The 19,455-nt window shown below is 38.9% G+C and overlaps 1 protein-coding gene across 2 annotated transcripts in view; it reads left to right on the top strand.

Annotated features, from left to right (window-relative positions):
- Window positions 1-19,455, top strand: part of PARP8 (poly(ADP-ribose) polymerase family member 8) — a 319,726-nt gene that overhangs the window by 245,369 nt on the left and 54,902 nt on the right. For both annotated transcript variants that reach the window (XM_075839740.1, XM_075839730.1), the window contains exons 12-14: window positions 8,963-9,518; window positions 12,166-12,219; window positions 13,889-13,984. In XM_075839740.1, the coding sequence (XP_075695855.1) occupies window positions 8,963-9,518; window positions 12,166-12,219; window positions 13,889-13,984 (706 nt within the window). The remainder of the gene's footprint in view (window positions 1-8,962; window positions 9,519-12,165; window positions 12,220-13,888; window positions 13,985-19,455) is intronic.

Consider the following 19,455-nt stretch of genomic DNA (forward strand, 5'->3'; position numbering starts at 1 on the left):
ATGGACTAGGACAGAGAATGAGTCCCTGGTGCCCACTGGATACAGGGAAATCTCTGTCCCCGCCCTGAAAAATAAACACATCAAGCAGGGTCGGTGTTCAGGAGGAATATTAGTCTGGTACAAGGAGGAGCTCCATGAGCAGATCAAAGCCGTGAAGCGAGGAGACAGCCACATCTGGATAAGAATAGGCAGCTCCATCCTCACCTCTCAGTCTGACATGTATCTCTGCGCAACGTACATCGCACCGCCAGAGTCCCCGTACTCCAACCCAGACAGCTTTGAGATTATACAAAGGGAAGCCGCCCATTTCCAGACCCTGGGCAGCGTTCTCATCTACGGAGACCTCAATGCAAGAACGGGGAGAGATAAAGACTACCTGACCAATGATGGAAATATCTTCATCTTTGGAGCAGAGGCCGACTGTCATAACTCCCTACAGAAAGAGAGAAACAGCTATGACAGCACCGTCAACAAAAGCGGGAAAAAACTACTGAATCTATGTCGAAGCTTAGGACTCCACATACTGAATGGCCGCACCAAGGGAGACTCTTTAGGAAGGTATACACTAAACTCCCATGTAGGCAGCAGTGTAGTAGACTATGCCATCACGGACATGGACCCCGCAAACATTGGCGCACTCATAGTCACTCCACAAACGCACCTGTCAGATCACAACCAATTACTTCTATACATCAAATCCACAACCAAACCATCTGCACAAAAACCACATCAAACCGGCCTCTTCAACCTGCCCCCATCTTATAAATGGTCCAAAACGTCAACTATAAAATATAAAGAGACAATGAACAGACCAGAAGTGCAGGAGATGCTTCACAACCTCTACAACAAGGTGTATGAGACAAGCCCAGGAGGGGTCAATCAGGCCGTAAATGACCTCAATAATATATTCTATACCATGGCAGAGAAGTCTGACCTGAAAAGATGTGACTACAAGAGGCCACAAGAAATACATCCTAACGGTTGGTTTGACCGTGAGTGCAAAGAAGTACGGAAGACCCTAAGAAATGCCTCAAATAAGAAGCACCGAGACCCAAACAACACCGGTCTGAAGGAGGCCTACAGCAACATACAGAGGCAATACAAGACCATCCTCCGAAAGAAAAAACAAAGGCACATCTCCACCAAACTTACCCAACTCCAAGATGCCCTCCATGACAACTCGTTCTGGGAATTATGGAAACACATGGGCAAAAATTGCAAGAAAAACAACCTTCATATTCAAAATGGCAACATCTGGCTCCAATATTTCAGGGACCTCTACAAAGATATCCCGAAAGAAGAACAAAGCCAAGAACAAAAACAAATAATATCAAAATTGAAGGCGATGGAGGAAACACTTAAAGATTCTCAAAACCCCCTGGATACACCAATAACACTGCAAGAAGTAACAGAGAGAACCTCAGACATAAGGTGTAAAAAATCCAGCGGCCTAGACAGAATCTCACCAGAAATGATAAAACACAGCCCGCCAGAAATACAGGCCGCAATAGTCAAACTATTTAATATAGTGCTGAGTGCCGGCTACTTCCCGCAAATCTGGAACCAAGGCCTTATAACACCAATCCACAAGAGTGGGGACAGGTACGACCCGGCCAACTACCGAGGGATATGTGTCAGCAGCAACCTGGGGAAACTGTTCAACAGCATCCTGAATAAGAGAATCCTCAGCTTCCTCACCCAGCACAATGTCCTCCACCAAAGCCAAGCTGGGTTCATGCCAAACCACCGCACCACTGACCACATCTACACCCTGCGCAGCCTCATCAAGAGCCACGTCCACAATACAAAGCATGGGAAGATTTACGCCTGTTTTGTGGACTTTAAGAAGGCCTTTGACTCAGTGTGGCACCCGGGCCTATTCCTGAAACTGCTGGAGAGCGGAATAGGAGGTAAAACCTATGACGTCATCAGAAGCTCCTACACAGAGAACAGATGCAGCGTGAAGGTGAACGGGAGAAGAACGGCTGATTTCCAGCAGAGCCGAGGAGTCAGACAAGGCTGCAGCCTCAGTCCAACGCTCTTCAACATCTACATCAATGAACTGGCCACAGCTCTGGAATCCTCCTCAGCACCAGGTCTCGCCCTCCATGACACCCAGGTGAAATTCCTGTTGTATGCAGATGACCTTCTGTTACTATCACCAACCGAGAAAGGTCTCCAAGACAACCTGCAAATCCTAGAAAAATTCAGCTCCACGTGGGCACTACCCATCAATGCAAAGAAAACCAACATCATGGTGTTCCAGAAGAGAAACTCAAAATCCCCCAGGCACCCGACCTTCACACTAAATAACGCCACAATCACAGCGACCGACAGGTACACTTACCTGGGCCTAGAAATCAACCAATCAGGAAGCTTTAAACAAGCCATAGAGATTCTGAAAGACAAGGCGTGCAAAACCTTCTATGCCATCAGACGAAAACTCTATCATCTCAAACCACCAGTGACGGTCTGGCTGAAAATCTTTGACTCCATCATCTCCCCAATCCTCCTGTATGCCAGTGAAGTCTGGGGTCCGGACACATACCCAGACTGGTCAAGGTGGGATTCCAGCCCAACAGAAATCTTCCACCTAGAATTCTGCAAACACCTTCTCCAAGTCCATCGGAGCACCTCAAATAGTGCCTGTCGGGCAGAACTGGGCAGATTCCCACTACACCTCACAATCCAGAAGAGGGCGCTATCATTCTGGGCCCATCTACACAGCAGCAGGCAAAGTTCCTATCACCATAAAGCCCTGTTACACCAAGGGGTCCCAGGTAAACCAGGCCCCCCAGAACATCTCACCCTGACCCGGCCTGAAGAAAATGTCACCCAGCGCGGCCTCACAAAAGCCGAAATCAAGAAGACAATAAACAAAGGCCAAGAGGAATATATCAGTGACTGGAGGAACGACATAAAGACATCCCAGAAACTGACAATATACCGGAGTCTACAGCGGGAATATAAACTGGCGCCATATCTGGAGAAACTGCCAAACCCCAGAGACAGACAGATCCTGAGCCGCTACAGACTGAGCGCCCACAACCTGCTCATCGAATCCGGGCGCCACAGACAGACCTACAAGCCCAGGGAGAGCCGACTGTGCCAACAGTGCGACCAGGAGGCCGTGGAGGAAGAGACCCACTTCCTGCTACACTGCTCCAAATACTCAGCAGTGAGGGACACTCACTTCAGGAGACTCTCTGATCTCTTACCGGACTTCAGCTCCATGGAAGAGCAAGAGAAACTCTACATCCTGCTGGGTGAAGAGGAAACCACAGTGGGCACAGCGGCACAATATGTCACTGCATGCCATAAACTGAGAGAGACATGATATGCCATGGACTTGTATAACCCCGACCCTAGATGTGTCCCTATCCCCAAGCCCTCAGTCCCTATCCCTCATTCCCTTACTTCTTACTTGCTTTGGCAATGCTAATATGTATTTGGTCCTGCCAATAAAGCTTCTTTGAATTGAATTGAATTGAATTGAATAGATAGATAGATAGATAGATAGATAGATAGATAGATTATGAGATAGATAGATATGAGATAGATAGATATGAGATAGATAGATATAAGATAGATAGATATGAGATAGATAGATATGAGATAGATAGATGATAGATAGATAGATAGATAGATAGATAGATAGATAGATAGATAGATAGATAGATAGATAGATAGGTAGGTAGATAGATATGAGATAGATAGATAGATAGATAGATAGATAGATAGATAGATAGATAGATAGATAGATAGATAGATAGATAGATAGATAGATAGATAGATTATGAGATAGATAGATAGATAGATAGATATGAGATAGATAGATATGAGATAGATAGATATAAGATAGATAGATATGAGATAGATAGATAGATATGAGATAGATAGATGATAGATAGATAGATAGATAGATAGATAGATAGATAGATAGATAGATAGATAGATAGATAGATAGATAGATAGATAGATAGATAGATAGATAGATAGATAGATAGATATGAGATAGGTAGGTAGATGATAGATAGATAGATAGATAGATAGATAGATAGATAGATAGATAGATAGATAGATAGATAGATAGATAGATTATGAGATAGATAGATATGAGATAGATAGATAGATATGAGATAGATAGATATGAGATAGATAGATAGATAGATAGATAGATAGATAGATAGATAGATAGATAGATAGATAGATAGATATGAGATAGGTAGGTAGATGATAGATAGATAGATAGATAGATAGATAGATAGATAGATAGATAGATAGATAGATAGATAGATAGATAGATAGATATGAGATAGGTAGGTAGATGATAGATAGATAGATAGATAGATAGATAGATAGATAGATAGATAGATAGATGAATAGATAGATATGAGATAGATAGATAGATAGATAGATAGATAGATAGATAGATAGATAGATAGATGATAGATAGATAGATAGATAGATAGATAGATAGATAGATAGATAGATTATGAGATAGATAGATATGAGATAGATAGATATGAGATAGATAGATATAAGATAGATAGATATGAGATAGATAGATATGAGATAGATAGATGATAGATAGATAGATAGATAGATAGATAGATAGATAGATAGATAGATAGATAGATAGATAGATAGATAGATAGATATGAGATAGGTAGGTAGATGATAGATAGATAGATAGATAGATAGATAGATATGAGATAGGTAGGTAGATGATAGATAGATAGATAGATAGATTATGAGATAGATAGATATGAGATAGATAGATATAAGATAGATAGATAGATATGAGATAGATAGATATGAGATAGATAGATAGATAGATAGATAGATAGATAGATAGATAGATAGATAGATAGATAGATAGATAGATAGATAGATGATAGATAGATAGATAGATAGATAGATAGATAGATAGATAGATAGATAGATAGATAGATAGATAGATAGATATGAGATAGGTAGGTAGATGATAGATAGATAGATAGATAGATAGATAGATAGATAGATAGATAGATAGATAGATAGATAGATAGATAGATAGATAGATAGATATAAGATAGGTAGGTAGATGATAGATAGATAGATAGATAGATAGATAGATAGATAGATAGATTATGAGATAGATAGATATGAGATAGATAGATATGAGATAGATAGATATAAGATAGATAGATAGATATGAGATAGATAGATATGAGATAGATAGATGATAGATAGATAGATAGATAGATAGATAGATAGATAGATAGATAGATAGATAGATAGATAGATAGATAGATAGATATGAGATAGGTAGGTAGATGATAGATAGATAGATAGATAGATAGATAGATAGATAGATAGATAGATAGATAGATAGATAGATTATGAGATAGATAGATATGAGATAGATAGATATAAGATAGATAGATAGATATGAGATAGATAGATATGAGATAGATAGATAGATAGATAGATAGATAGATAGATAGATAGATAGATAGATAGATAGATAGATAGATAGATAGATAGATGATAGATAGATAGATAGATAGATAGATATGAGATAGGTAGGTAGATGATAGATAGATAGATAGATAGATAGATAGATAGATAGATAGATAGATAGATAGATAGATAGATAGATAGATAGATAGATAGATTATGAGATAGATAGATATGAGATAGATAGATATGAGATAGATAGATATAAGATAGATAGATATGAGATAGATAGATATGAGATAGATAGATGATAGATAGATAGATAGATAGATAGATAGATAGATAGATAGATAGATAGATAGATAGATAGATAGATAGATAGATAGATAGATAGATATGAGATAGGTAGGTAGATGATAGATAGATAGATAGATAGATAGATAGATAGATAGATAGATAGATAGATAGATAGATAGATAGATAGATAGATAGATAGATAGATAGATAGATAGATTATGAGATAGATAGATATGAGATAGATAGATATGAGATAGATAGATATAAGATAGATAGATAGATAGATAGATAGATAGATAGATATGAGATAGATAGATAGATAGATAGATAGATAGATAGATAGATAGATAGATAGATAGATAGATAGATAGATAGATAGATAGATATGAGATAGGTAGGTAGATGATAGATAGATAGATAGATAGATAGATAGATAGATAGATAGATAGATAGATAGATAGATAGATAGATAGATAGATTATGAGATAGATAGATATGAGATAGATAGATATGAGATAGATAGATATAAGATAGATAGATATGAGATAGATAGATATGAGATAGATAGATGATAGATAGATAGATAGATTGATAGATAGATAGATAGATAGATAGATAGATAGATAGATAGATAGATAGATAGATAGATAGATAGATAGATAGATAGATAGATATGAGATAGGTAGATAGATAGATAGATAGATAGATAGATAGATAGATAGATAGATAGATAGATAGATAGATAGATAGATAGATAGATAGATAGATAGATAGATATGAGATAGGTAGGTAGATGATAGATAGATAGATAGATAGATAGATAGATAGATAGATAGATAGATAGATAGATAGATAGATAGATAGATAGATAGATAGATAGATATGAGATAGGTAGGTAGATGATAGATAGATAGATAGATAGATAGATAGATAGATAGATAGATAGATAGATAGATAGATAGATAGATAGATTATGAGATAGATAGATATGAGATAGATAGATATGAGATAGATAGATATAAGATAGATAGATATGAGATAGATAGATATGAGATAGATAGATATGAGATAGATAGATATGAGATAGATAGATGATAGATAGATAGATAGATAGATAGATAGATAGATAGATAGATAGATAGATAGATAGATAGATAGATATGAGATAGGTAGGTAGATGATAGATAGATAGATAGATAGATAGATAGATAGATAGATAGATAGATAGATAGATAGATAGATAGATAGATAGATAGATAGATAGATTATGAGATAGATAGATATGAGATAGATAGATAGATAGATAGATAGATATGAGATAGATAGATAGATAGATAGATAGATAGATAGATAGATAGATAGATAGATAGATAGATATGAGATAGATAGATAGATAGATAGATAGATAGATAGATAGATAGATAGATAGATAGATAGATAGATAGATAGATAGATAGATAGATTATGAGATAGATAGATATGAGATAGATAGATATGAGATAGATAGATATAAGATAGATAGATATGAGATAGATAGATAGATATGAGATAGATAGATGATAGATAGATAGATAGATTGATAGATAGATAGATAGATAGATAGATAGATAGATAGATAGATAGATAGATAGATAGATAGATAGATTATGAGATAGATAGATATGAGATAGATAGATATGAGATAGATAGATATAAGATAGATAGATATGAGATAGATAGATATGAGATAGATAGATGATAGATAGATAGATAGATTGATAGATAGATAGATAGATAGATAGATAGATAGATAGATAGATAGATAGATAGATAGATAGATAGATAGATAGATAGATATGAGATAGGTAGGTAGATGATAGATAGATAGATAGATAGATAGATAGATAGATAGATAGATAGATAGATAGATAGATAGATAGATAGATAGATTATGAGATAGATAGATATGAGATAGATAGATAGATATGAGATAGATAGATATGAGATAGATAGATAGATAGATAGATAGATAGATAGATAGATAGATAGATAGATAGATAGATAGATAGATAGATAGATAGATAGATAGATAGATAGATAGATAGATAGATAGATAGATATGAGATAGGTAGGTAGATGATAGATAGATAGATAGATAGATAGATAGATAGATAGATAGATAGATAGATAGATAGATAGATAGATATGAGATAGGTAGGTAGATGATAGATAGATAGATAGATAGATAGATAGATAGATAGATAGATAGATAGATAGATAGATAGATAGATAGATTATGAGATAGATAGATAGATAGATAGATAGATAGATAGATAGATAGATAGATAGATAGATAGATAGATAGATAGATAGATAGATAGATTATGAGATAGATAGATATGAGATAGATAGATATGAGATAGATAGATATAAGATAGATAGATATGAGATAGATAGATATGAGATAGATAGATGATAGATAGATAGATAGATAGATAGATAGATAGATAGATAGATAGATAGATAGATAGATAGATAGATAGATAGATAGATATGAGATAGGTAGGTAGATGATAGATAGATAGATAGATAGATAGATAGATAGATAGATAGATAGATAGATAGATAGATAGATAGATAGATAGATAGATAGATATGAGATAGATGATATATATGAGAAAGATACATACAAAGATATGAGATAAATAGCGTAAGAGATACCGCAACAAATACGCATGTGTGAACATAGCTTATCTGTCCTAGGAAAAGAAGCTTCAGAGTTTTTTGTTTCAGGGGGTGAAGAAAAGGGAATGCAGGTGTTTTCTCAAAGATACTGTACATGTCAGAAGAGCCGACAGATTTTCTTTAACCAGGTAACTTCTCTGTAAAGACACTGATACAGGGAGAGCTGTCAATCAGCCTTTGTGGGCGGGGTTAGCAGGACTCTCACTGTCTCTCCTTGGAGTCCTGTCAGGATTTTCTCTTCTTTTGTTCATAAATCCTGCTTCAAATTATATAAACCTATAAATCACAGAGCTCAGCTTCTCTCCCTCTATCATATGCTGCTACATATATCACTAGACAGGTTCCCTTTAACAACAATTAATACACTTTTATGTGACTGTTTAATAATCCAGAATATCTGATAATGTGGAAACTAATTTGCTTTGAAATACTTTATGTCATTAACTTGTTTTTCCGTATCAATTACATGTTTGGAATTTCTGTTATTTATGTTTTAAAGGTCGCCAAGTTATCCCCCTCCTGGATGTGGTAAAAGTAAAGTAAAACTAAAGTCAGAACAAGATGGAATTTCTAAAACTCATAAACTGCTGAGAAGGACTTGTTCTAGCACCGTGAAGGCTGAAGATATGTGTAACGCAAAATCCCACAGGAACTTTGGCCGGTCTCTATCAAGTGATCCTAGGGCTGAGCAACCAATGGGCTTAAAACCACACAAACTTTTAAGTCGTCAATGTTCCGCAACCATTAAACAGGAGGAATGCATTTCACTGAAACAACATAAACTCTTAACCCGTTCTTGTTCTGGAGACCCCAGATGTGAGCACAACAGCACCTTGAAGCCCCATAAACTTTTAAGCAGGTCTTATTCTAGTAATCTTCGTATGGAAGAATTAGATGGACTTAAAAACCACAAACTACTCAGCAAGTCTTATTCCAGTGCCCCCAAATCATCAAAAATGGACCTTTTGAAAGAACCTATCGCAGAGGGCAGACGACTCTCTCTTACCTCAGGGCTGATTGGTATATTAACGCCATCTGCATCTTCACAACCTGCTGTGGGTATATTGGTATTATTAATAAGCACTTTTTTTTCCCCAAATAGTCGTTCATCAACACGAGAATATATGGCAGTGAGGGGATGCTACTTGTCTTTATTTTATTTAAAAAATAACATGCTGGCTACTTGTAGCCACCCCTAGAGGGAACTTATGAGATAACTGCATACTGTGTATACATTGAACTCAATAATAAGACAGTATACAGTAAGATCCTAAGCTCCCTCTAGTGGTGACTGCAGGCAGCTTACGTGTTATCTTTAAACCTACGACTATGCAGGGAATTTGGAGCTAAGTATCAGATAATGGAAGCTCCAACCGCTATAAAGATATATTAAGAAATTAATCAGCACAGAATTTTGGACCTTAAAATCACAGGATGATAAAAGGTTGACATTCACTTTAAGCAGTCCATGTCTTCATCTGCGGTTTCTGAGGCTGTAAAAATGGGTGTGCATGTGGTTAACATTAGAAGTTAGAGAGAGCATGGGCTTATATGAAAATATGTATCGGGCTTTCTACGTCGGATTTATGTCATGTTTCTTATATTCTGCTATTCTCTTAGGTTGTAGTTAATGTAATCGATTTGGTTTTCTAAACCTTATTCTGTTCCTCTCAGGTTCTTCATTTTCTTTTCCTTCTGAGTTAAAGAATTCTGTTGTAACTGAAACTCAAGAGTTCAATTTCAACATAAATCCCTGATTGGTCTCCCTCTTTTATCTATGGTTACGGAGGTTGGGATAATGGGATGTGTCTGTGATTACTGGTATGAGAAATAATGTGTCTGGAAATGAAGATAGGGTGAAGGTTCATTGGGCTCTCTCGGCATAAATAGGATGGGACTTAACTAGGTTATGTAATGCTGTTGCCTCAAACCCTTAGGTTGTAAAGAAAGATTACCTTTCTAAACTACAATAATTTTTCATGTCAGTCTAGTTATTTGCATTATCTTTTCCATCTGTTCGTAACGTCTAACCTATCATTTGAAAGTTGGCAATAAGTAGGGGAGAGAAGGAAGTGAGTACGATTGCTGGATCAGACTACACATGGTTTGTTTGTAGTCTGTTACCATGGAGATACATAAGTCTGCATAGGGGTCATAAACCAGTAAGACATTTTTAATCAAGACTACCGTATTTGCAAAGTTTTTTATTTTAGATGCATTGGAACGATAAAAAAAAATATTGCAAAGGTGAACTTTCCCTTAAAGGGGTTTTCCCATCTTGGACATTTATGGGATATGCCATAAAAGTCCGATAGATGCGGGTCACACCGCGGGCAAAAAACGCTTTCTCTGCTTTCCATTGATGTCAATGGGAGGTCAGAGCGGGAAACACCTGAAGAAAAGGCGTGACGCTTCTTTTTTTCCCGCGAGCTGTCCATGAACTAGGCAGATTAAAAAAAAAAACATAGAGATGTAGCAGAGCTAGTTCAGACCCAGGGATGGCTGCAGTTTTAGGCTTCATTCACATCTGTGTTGGAGGCTCCGTTAGGGGCCTCCATCGCAGATCCGGTAGGGATTACGGGCGATTACCGGAGACAATAGCGCAGCATTCTGCGCTATTGTGTCCGGTAAAATCACGGACACCCCGACTGAATGCAGACGAAACCTATTAAAGTCAATGGCTTCTGTCTGCCGCTGGCGGTGTTCGTTGTGCAACAGAACCGTTTCTTCCGTTATTCCCTTGTTCTGCTCCTCTGACGGAGCAGATCAACAGAATGTCACAACGCAGGTGTAAACCAAACCTAGTTACAAAAACTGTAGTGCTGATTTTATTCATACTCTATTATATTTATTAGATATTTAGATGCAGATACTGCTTCAATAAAAGCTTGTGCATTATACAAATAATCTGTATCACCTATTACTGAGCGCTCCTGACCAATCAGATTGCCTTTAAAGGGGTTTTCCCATGAGGGACATTTATGACATATCCACAGGATATGTCATAAATGACAGATAGATGCGGATCCCACCTCTGGGGCCTGCACCTATCTCTAGAACAGGGTCCCTAAATCCGTTCTAGGTTTGTTTGCTCTCACTGCCTCCCGCCCACTTCCTGGTTATATGGTCAGGAGTTACGTAAACAGCATAACTCGCTGAGCTAAGCTGTTTCCGTAATTCCTATAGCAGTGAATGGCAGTTACGGAAGCAGTGTAGCATGCGAGCTACGCTGTTTCCGTAACTACCATTAAGTTCCATGGGACTTACGGAAACAGCACGTTCACCTGCTCTGTGTTGCGGCTGAATCAGGTGAATTCTGACCATGAAAAAGATTATGAGTTACGTAAACTTTATTAGACTTTATTTTTTCCTTATCTAGCTGTACAATACAAGGAAATATTATAAATTATTTTCAGTCATGAGGGGTTATCCCAATTTATCAAATCTACTACACTCTCAGTTCTGAGGGTTATTTTGATCTACAACAGAACCAGTGAGAGCAAATTCACCTCTGCTACATCTTCACATTTAAAAGATAAGATCACCCAAATACTTTTTTTTCATTTTTAAGTATCATCTCAATTTTCCTAAAAAAATGATGAAGTATTCCTGGTTGTGAGGGAAAGTAGAAGTACACAGCGAGTCACAGATTCTCATCACTATGGAAATTATATATTAAATATTATTCATCTTTTATTGTAGCCAACCAATGGTGCAAAAAGTGTTCCAGTGCGAGGAAATGGATTTCTTGTGCAGGTAAGGCCTCCGATGTTCAGTGTCATGCATACAATAAAACCTACATCTCACTCGTCTCAATCTCAGGCGGACAGCAGATATATGACATAATGTCCTCCGAAGGCTGAGTACATTTATAAAGGTCAGGAGAAATTATAACAGGGGGTACACTATTGTTTATAATACATGCCTCGGCTACTGCAGAACCTCTTTTGAAGAGTGAGAGGGGAATCCCGTCTACAACTGATTGATATAAAACACCCTCATCCTTAAAAAAAAAAAAAAAGATCTGCTGCAGCTGAGGTCTGTATTGTGATGTTCTGCAGCATCTAAGGTGTTTAGTATGATGTTCTGCAGCAACTGGGGCACAGTACTCTATAATACAAAATGCAGCTATTGAAGGACCTATTTTTTAAAGAGAGAGGGAGCGCTACATGTCAGTTAGTCAGTGGTTGACACAGGAGGAGGAACTTCCTGCAAAAGCGATCAGTGACCCTGATCCTACAGAAAGAGACAAGTAGTCCATATAGCGCCGCTCATCTCTGTACAAGAATGTGATGTTTATACAAATATTATTTTACAGACATGTTGGAAATTTTTTATTGACATGTATTATACCTAAATAACCAAATCTAATTTATGCAGAAATAGTAGCGATTAATAATGTAGTGATCATGTGACTTATTCATGGAATTGTTGCATAATATCCGAGGAATGTATATAAAAGATAACTGTATTGCATGAATAATTTGACATCCCAGCTATAAACTTGGAGCATACGATGCTGAACTTAAAAGTGCGTCACCATTAATTTACATAAAGGAATGCCCTAGTTTACATTAACACTACACAGTTATCATGGTCTCAGCTCTGTTTCTATGACACTAAGAGAGTTTTTATGCATTGACAGACTTGCTAAAGGGACATTACAAGCAAAACTCCCACAGTCTCCCCTGTGTGCCCACAATGTTTAAATCTCCCACCAAATCGAATGGCACACTGGCAGTATATACTGGGAGTATTAACATGTTTTTGTTTTGCTTATTTATCATCCACATAAAAAAAAAAATGTTGAGATACTGCAGTTTTCACACTGGCAACTAGAGCAGACAAAATTGGCTGACCCTTTCTGTTTTCTGTAGCTCACTTGTCAGCTTTGCTGTATAGACTGGGTAAAATGAGCAGAGTCATCTCATCATCATTAAAGTTAATGTTGAATTTAATGATAGCTCTGTTGCACGGCTGAAGACATAGATAAGGCAGAATAGCAGCACTAAATACTATACACACAGTTAAGGCTCTGTATGCAGCTCCCTGCACTGTCTGGGCAATAGACCTGTACTTCTGTATATCACTTCCTGGAGACTGTAATACCATAGGTACAGACAATACAGAAAGGAAGTGTGTGTCTCCCTTTACGGCCGCCATCAGGATAATATTTTCTTCAAAAATAAATAGGTACAACATAAGGAAAAAGAACAAACACATTTATATATTTAAATATAGTGAATCTAAAAATAAATACAAGTATAAATTCATATACATATAAATTTCAGCGCACATTAACCACTAGGGGGAGCAAACTGTTGATGGATTATACAGGATCATTGAAATCAATACTAGATTTGTGCTTCATAAATTTTTATTTGCTGTCACCACTTTCTCATTTTTAATTATTTTTTATTTTTAGACAATAGAGTTTGCTGAACAGAGAATACCTGTGCTAAATGAGTACTGTGTGGTTTGTGATGAACCCCATGTATTTCAAAATGGACCAATGCTGAGGGTGAGTGCTCTTTTTATAACTATGCTATATCATGGATGTAGTGAATATCAGGTGGATGTCAGTGTTGTTAAATATACCATTCAGTTGTTTCTCAGCCATATCTGTTTTTTGGGAAAGTTGTGTGAAAACTATTATGACCCCAACAGCATTGGGAAAGCAAGTCTTTCCTATATGCGAATAGTGTACAGTAGCTGGTGCAGAGTTTAAATTTTCGAGGAGGCAAAACACCTGACCATGACATGTGCAGACACTGAACAAGCAGGCAAAACTTAAAATTTGAGCTCAGTATCCTTTAAATACAGCTTTCTATTAGAATAAACTATAATAAAGGTTGTTACTTGGGATCACTAGATAAAAGCAAAGTATTTGCCATATTCTCAACTTTTTATGTCCAGATATATGTATACTGTTAAATCATAAAAAAGTAAACACTTTAAAGTGGATTCCCCATGGCTCAACCCGCTTTCTAAATGAGGATGTGCTGACGATAAACTCTTCTCCATGAGTTGGCAACTATGTCATACATGGTCACTGCAGAGCGGGAGCTGCCCTTTACAGCGGCTCACCACTCTAGCTTGTAGGGCGGTCCCGGGCAGGGGACCCCGCTCATTGCTGTCATATTCTATAAAAGGGTAGAGGCTGCACTATTGGATTGACTTGCCTTCTTGGATTTTCCTTTGATGATAGAATTTCTGCTGTGTTATTTACTTTGTATGATGCATTATTCATATGTTGTAGCTTTTTGGTTATGGAATGAAATAGGTTTGTGCCAAATGATAATGAGTTAATTAGCGTCACGTCTGCACCTCGTGTCTTGGTGTTTGAATGTAAAGCCTTCATTTATTTTCTGCTGGTGAATAAGTCTTTTGTTTTTATTGTATCTTTGATGTAATTATGATTAAGGTCAGAAAGTATCAATGTGCTTGTACATTAATTGGATGCTAAGCACAACGTGAGATTGTAAATTCGGCCTTTCATGTAATGAATTTCATGTAGTGCAGTGGCTTGGGTGAGTGAGTATTCCATAGCAATAGGCTTACACACATTGGGCCTTAGCGAGGATCTGTCACCTCTCCTGACGTGTGTTAATAAATACTTGTATCCCCCATAAAATAACAATTCTGGAGCATCTTTTCATAGAACTCTGCATTGTGCCGTTCCTCTGTTATTCCTCCTGTACAATAAATTGACAACTGAGTGTTGACATTACCCTTGTCAATAGGGCATGCTCTTACACACTCTAACACTGCCCAATCAGTATAGGGACACCACCAATTTACTATGGAATGGCAACTTTTCCAGGAGGAATAAGAGGAATAGATCGATACAAAGATCCAAGAAAAGATGCTCCGGCATTGTTAATTTATGGGGAATGTAAGTATTTATAAAATGGACATGTCAGGAGAGATGACAGATCCAGACGGCCACTGTATCCATACAGAGAATGAATGTAGAAGTGGTGCGGAAGTTACAGAAATAATAGGGTTCGTCTGCTCAGCTGTTTACATATGTCCCATAGAACTAAATGGAGAGAGAAGTGCAGCCACTTCTTCATTTATTCTCAGACTGGATGTGGCAGCCAGCGGTACCGCCTCACGGGTGAAACAGGGGTTAGGTGACCCCCTTTAATGCTTTATCTCACTGTAATTGGCTCTTACTTAGGAGTGGGGCACGAGGGGCATGGTTTTCTGCCAAACAACAACTCAGAATCCCCCTTCCCTCTTTATATTCTCATTTATCATACATTGTAATTTAGGCTGTTTTAAGTTATGATACTGAAAACCTCTCTAAGAAAAAAAAAGAAAATTGTGTTTGTTTCAAATATATGAATTACCATGCATTCGGAAAGTCTTTAGACCCTCTCAATTTTCTCAATTTTTGTTATGTTGAGGTACAAGACCTCAATAAAATAAAATAAAAAATCACGTTTTTTCCCCATCATTCTGCACTCAGTACCCCATAAAGACAAAGTGAAAACAGAATGTTAGTAATCTTTGCTAATTTATTGAAAAGGAAAAACTAAAATATTGCATTGACATAAGTATTCAGAGCCTTTACTCAGTACTTAGTTGAAGCACCTTTGGCAGTGATAACAGCCTTCATTCTAATTGGGTATGATGCCGCAAGGTTTGCACACCTGGATTTGGGGATTTTCTGCCATTCTTCTCTGCAGATCCTCTCAAGCTCTGTCAGGTTGGATGGAGACCATCGGTGGACAGACATTTTCAGGGAGTTATGGAGGTCATTGTGCTCTTGGGAAATCTTTGTACCCTTCTCCAGATCTGTGCCTTCACACAGTCCTGTCTCTAAGTTCTACAGGCAGTCCTTTCCTCCTCATAGCTTGGTTTTTCTTCTGATGTGCATTGTCATCTGTGAGACTTTATATAGACAGGGGTGTGTCTTTCCAAATCATGTCCAATCAAATGAATTTACCACAGCTGGACTCCAACCAAGGTGTAGAAACATTTCACAGATGATGTAGAGAAATAGGAGACCCGCAGAGCTAAATTTCAAGTGTCATAGCAAGGGGTCTGAATATTTGAGTTTTTCATTTTTAATAAATTTGCAAACATGTCTCTAAATTTGTTTTCACGTTGTCATTATGGGGTATTAAGTGCAGAACGTAGGGAAAAAACTTTTTAAAACATTTTTAGCACAAGGCCCCAACATAACAAATTGTGAAAAAAGTGAAAGGGTCTGAAGACTTTCCGAATGCACTGTACATTTCTATTTTTGGGGTCAGACTAGGCGGGGTGATAGATCAAGGTTTTGTGCCAATTTTAAGCTATTGGGGAGTTAATTTGAGGCAGGGGCAGACTGACCTTTTGGGCATAAGGTTATGGCAGGGCAGTGCATGCAAAAAACAAAAATGCAAGTAAAAAAGTCTTCTTGAATGTAGTTTGTTAACCCAACCCAGGTCTATCATGGCACAAGTGGTTGGTAAGGGGCTCATGACGGAATCCTCGGCCGTGGCGTATCACGCCGGCATCGGTGGGGGTACGGCCTTTACTTCCGGCCACCTCTCCCCCCACTTTGTCTCATGGAGAATGTTCCATGGCAGCCCTTCCTGCTGATGAGCTGGCCAGTGGGTTGGCTGGGCTATGGGAGGATGTCCCCTAGACGGCTGGGAACAACCCTACTTGAGTAGGCCGCAGGCTGTGTTCAGTGGTTGTGGTGCCGAGTGGTGGGCAGCTTGGCTCTTTCTACCAAGATGCGTGTAGCCCGGATGTCGGCCTTCCATGTGCCAGATGGGCGGTCCCCCAGATGACTTCCATGGTTCCTAGTACTCCATGTTACCATTTCCAGTGTGGACGGCGACAAAAAGCTCCAGTAGAATTGGAGGAGGGCGAGTTGGTGGAATCCCGGGGTGGTCAAGCTGTTTCGGCTGATGGGATCACAGCACCTGTGCAGCCTGGTGAGTGTTTATCACCCTCTTTACTTTTTCCTGCTATTTTTATGTCAGGGGTAGGTCCAAAGTTTGCAGCACCTGGGGTGGGTTCCGCGAGTGTGGGGTCGGCCGTAGTGCAGGCGAATGCGGATCGGGATAGTTTGGTTGGTTGCAGGATCTCGTGGGCTGTCTAGGTGGGGCTCCCTCACAGACGACTCCTGTAGCGTCCCCGGTCGCGGGTTGGGCAGTTTCCCCTGGGGCCCGTTACTGCCTGGTGGGCCGGCAAGGTCTTCCACAGAAGCGATGGCGGTATCGGTTCCGACGGAATTGCCGAAAGAGGTGGATAGAATATGTTTGGATGATCGCGCTCGCAGGGAGGTGTATGTATGTTTTGAGGGCTCGTTAGGGGCCCATCTCAAACTGGAAGTTAGGGAGCATATTTGAAAGGACCAGTATGTGGAAATTTGTTCTCTCCTCCTGCTTGAAAAGTTTAAATTGGACAAGGTCAAGCAGGACAAGAATAAGAAAGAGGAAGAAAAGAGGCGGTATCGGCTTATACCTAAAATATTTGTGAATTGGTTGCAGGCATTTGCAATTTTAGCGAGCATAATTGGTGAAAAAGTGCCGGCTCATTGTTCCGCCCTTTTTTGCTACTAGGATGCGATGAGCGAGGCTCATCGAGCTTATAGTGGCCAGGCGTGGCTCTGCTACAATATCTCATGCTGGCGTGGCTCTGCTACGATGAGCAGTTCCGCCAGCATAAAGCATTTAGGCCTAGTATCAGGTGGGACCATAAGGACATTGCTTTATGGTTGAAGGTTACAGCTCTGGTTAAGTCGGGTCAATCTTTTCCCGGGAGCAGGGTGCGGCAGGGCATTCTATCCATGTGGGCCAGGGTTCGGGTTCAAAGTTCGGGCTCTGTTGTCAGTTCAACGAGGGGCAATGTAAATTCGGGGCCACTTGCAAGTTTAAACATGTTTGTTCCCACTGCAATGGCTCATCCCACAGGTCTTCAATGTGCCTTAGAAATGGCAAGCTAGCAGCCAGAACCTCTGGCTCCGCTGGCCAAGGGGGCGACGGCGATGACACTGGAAAGAATGGCCACCTTTCTAAATCTATATCCCCGATAGGTCTGAGGCAAGTTTATTTTATGAAGTGTTTAGGTCTGGTTTTGTCATCCCACCCCTGTCTCATGTGGTCTGCTTATCAGTATTCCGGAGTGGTTTCCGAAATACTTGGGATGGAGGTTTTTTTTCCTTGTATTCATGTTGTGGGGCTGGTAGTCTCTCCGTTGGCTGGGGTAACGAAGCAGGAACCTAATAAGTTCTGCCTCATCCATCACCTGTCATATCCAAAAGGGGTATCAGTTAATGACGGTATTGACCCAGAATTGTGTTCAGTCGTCTATACGTCGTTTGACGCCGCTGTTGAATTGGTGCGATCTTATGGGAAAGGGGCTTTGATGGTAAAAACTGACATTAAGCCCATTTTCCGTCTTTTCCCAGTACATCCCGACAGTCACTGGCTGTTGGGGTGAAACTGGGATGGCGGTTTTTACGTTGATCGTTGTCTTCCCATGGTGTCTTCCATTTCCTGTGCCTATTTTGAGGTTTTTAGTTCATTTTTGGAATGGGTTACTAGGGAAGTGGCCTGGGTGGATTCTATTATCCACTATCTCGATGATTCTTATTCATTGTCCCTGTATGTGCTATTCTGCTGTACACGCTTCAGCCGGTCTCGCACAACTTCGGTGTTCCGCTTGCCCCAGATAAGACGGAAGGTCCTTCCACGTCTTTTGGTTTTTTGGGGATTGCCATGAATTCTAATGCTATGTAATGCAGGCTTCCTGATGATATCTGCTCTTCGTCAGGAAGTGGACTGTGCCTGTCACCTTAAAAAAATCATCGTATGGGATTTAGGCATTTTTAGAAAAACGTAATTTTGCATACCTTCACTGGCTTGGAATCCGAGGTATGCAGTGGAGTTGGGCTTTGCACGCTGTGTGCCTGACATCCTAGTCCTATATGTTGGGGGTAATAATTTGAGCTTACACCCTTTCCACGAGCTAGTTCGGGATTTGAAG

Source organism: Rhinoderma darwinii, chromosome 1 (assembly GCF_050947455.1).
Source record: "Rhinoderma darwinii isolate aRhiDar2 chromosome 1, aRhiDar2.hap1, whole genome shotgun sequence".
Lineage (NCBI taxonomy): Eukaryota > Metazoa > Chordata > Amphibia > Anura > Rhinodermatidae > Rhinoderma > Rhinoderma darwinii.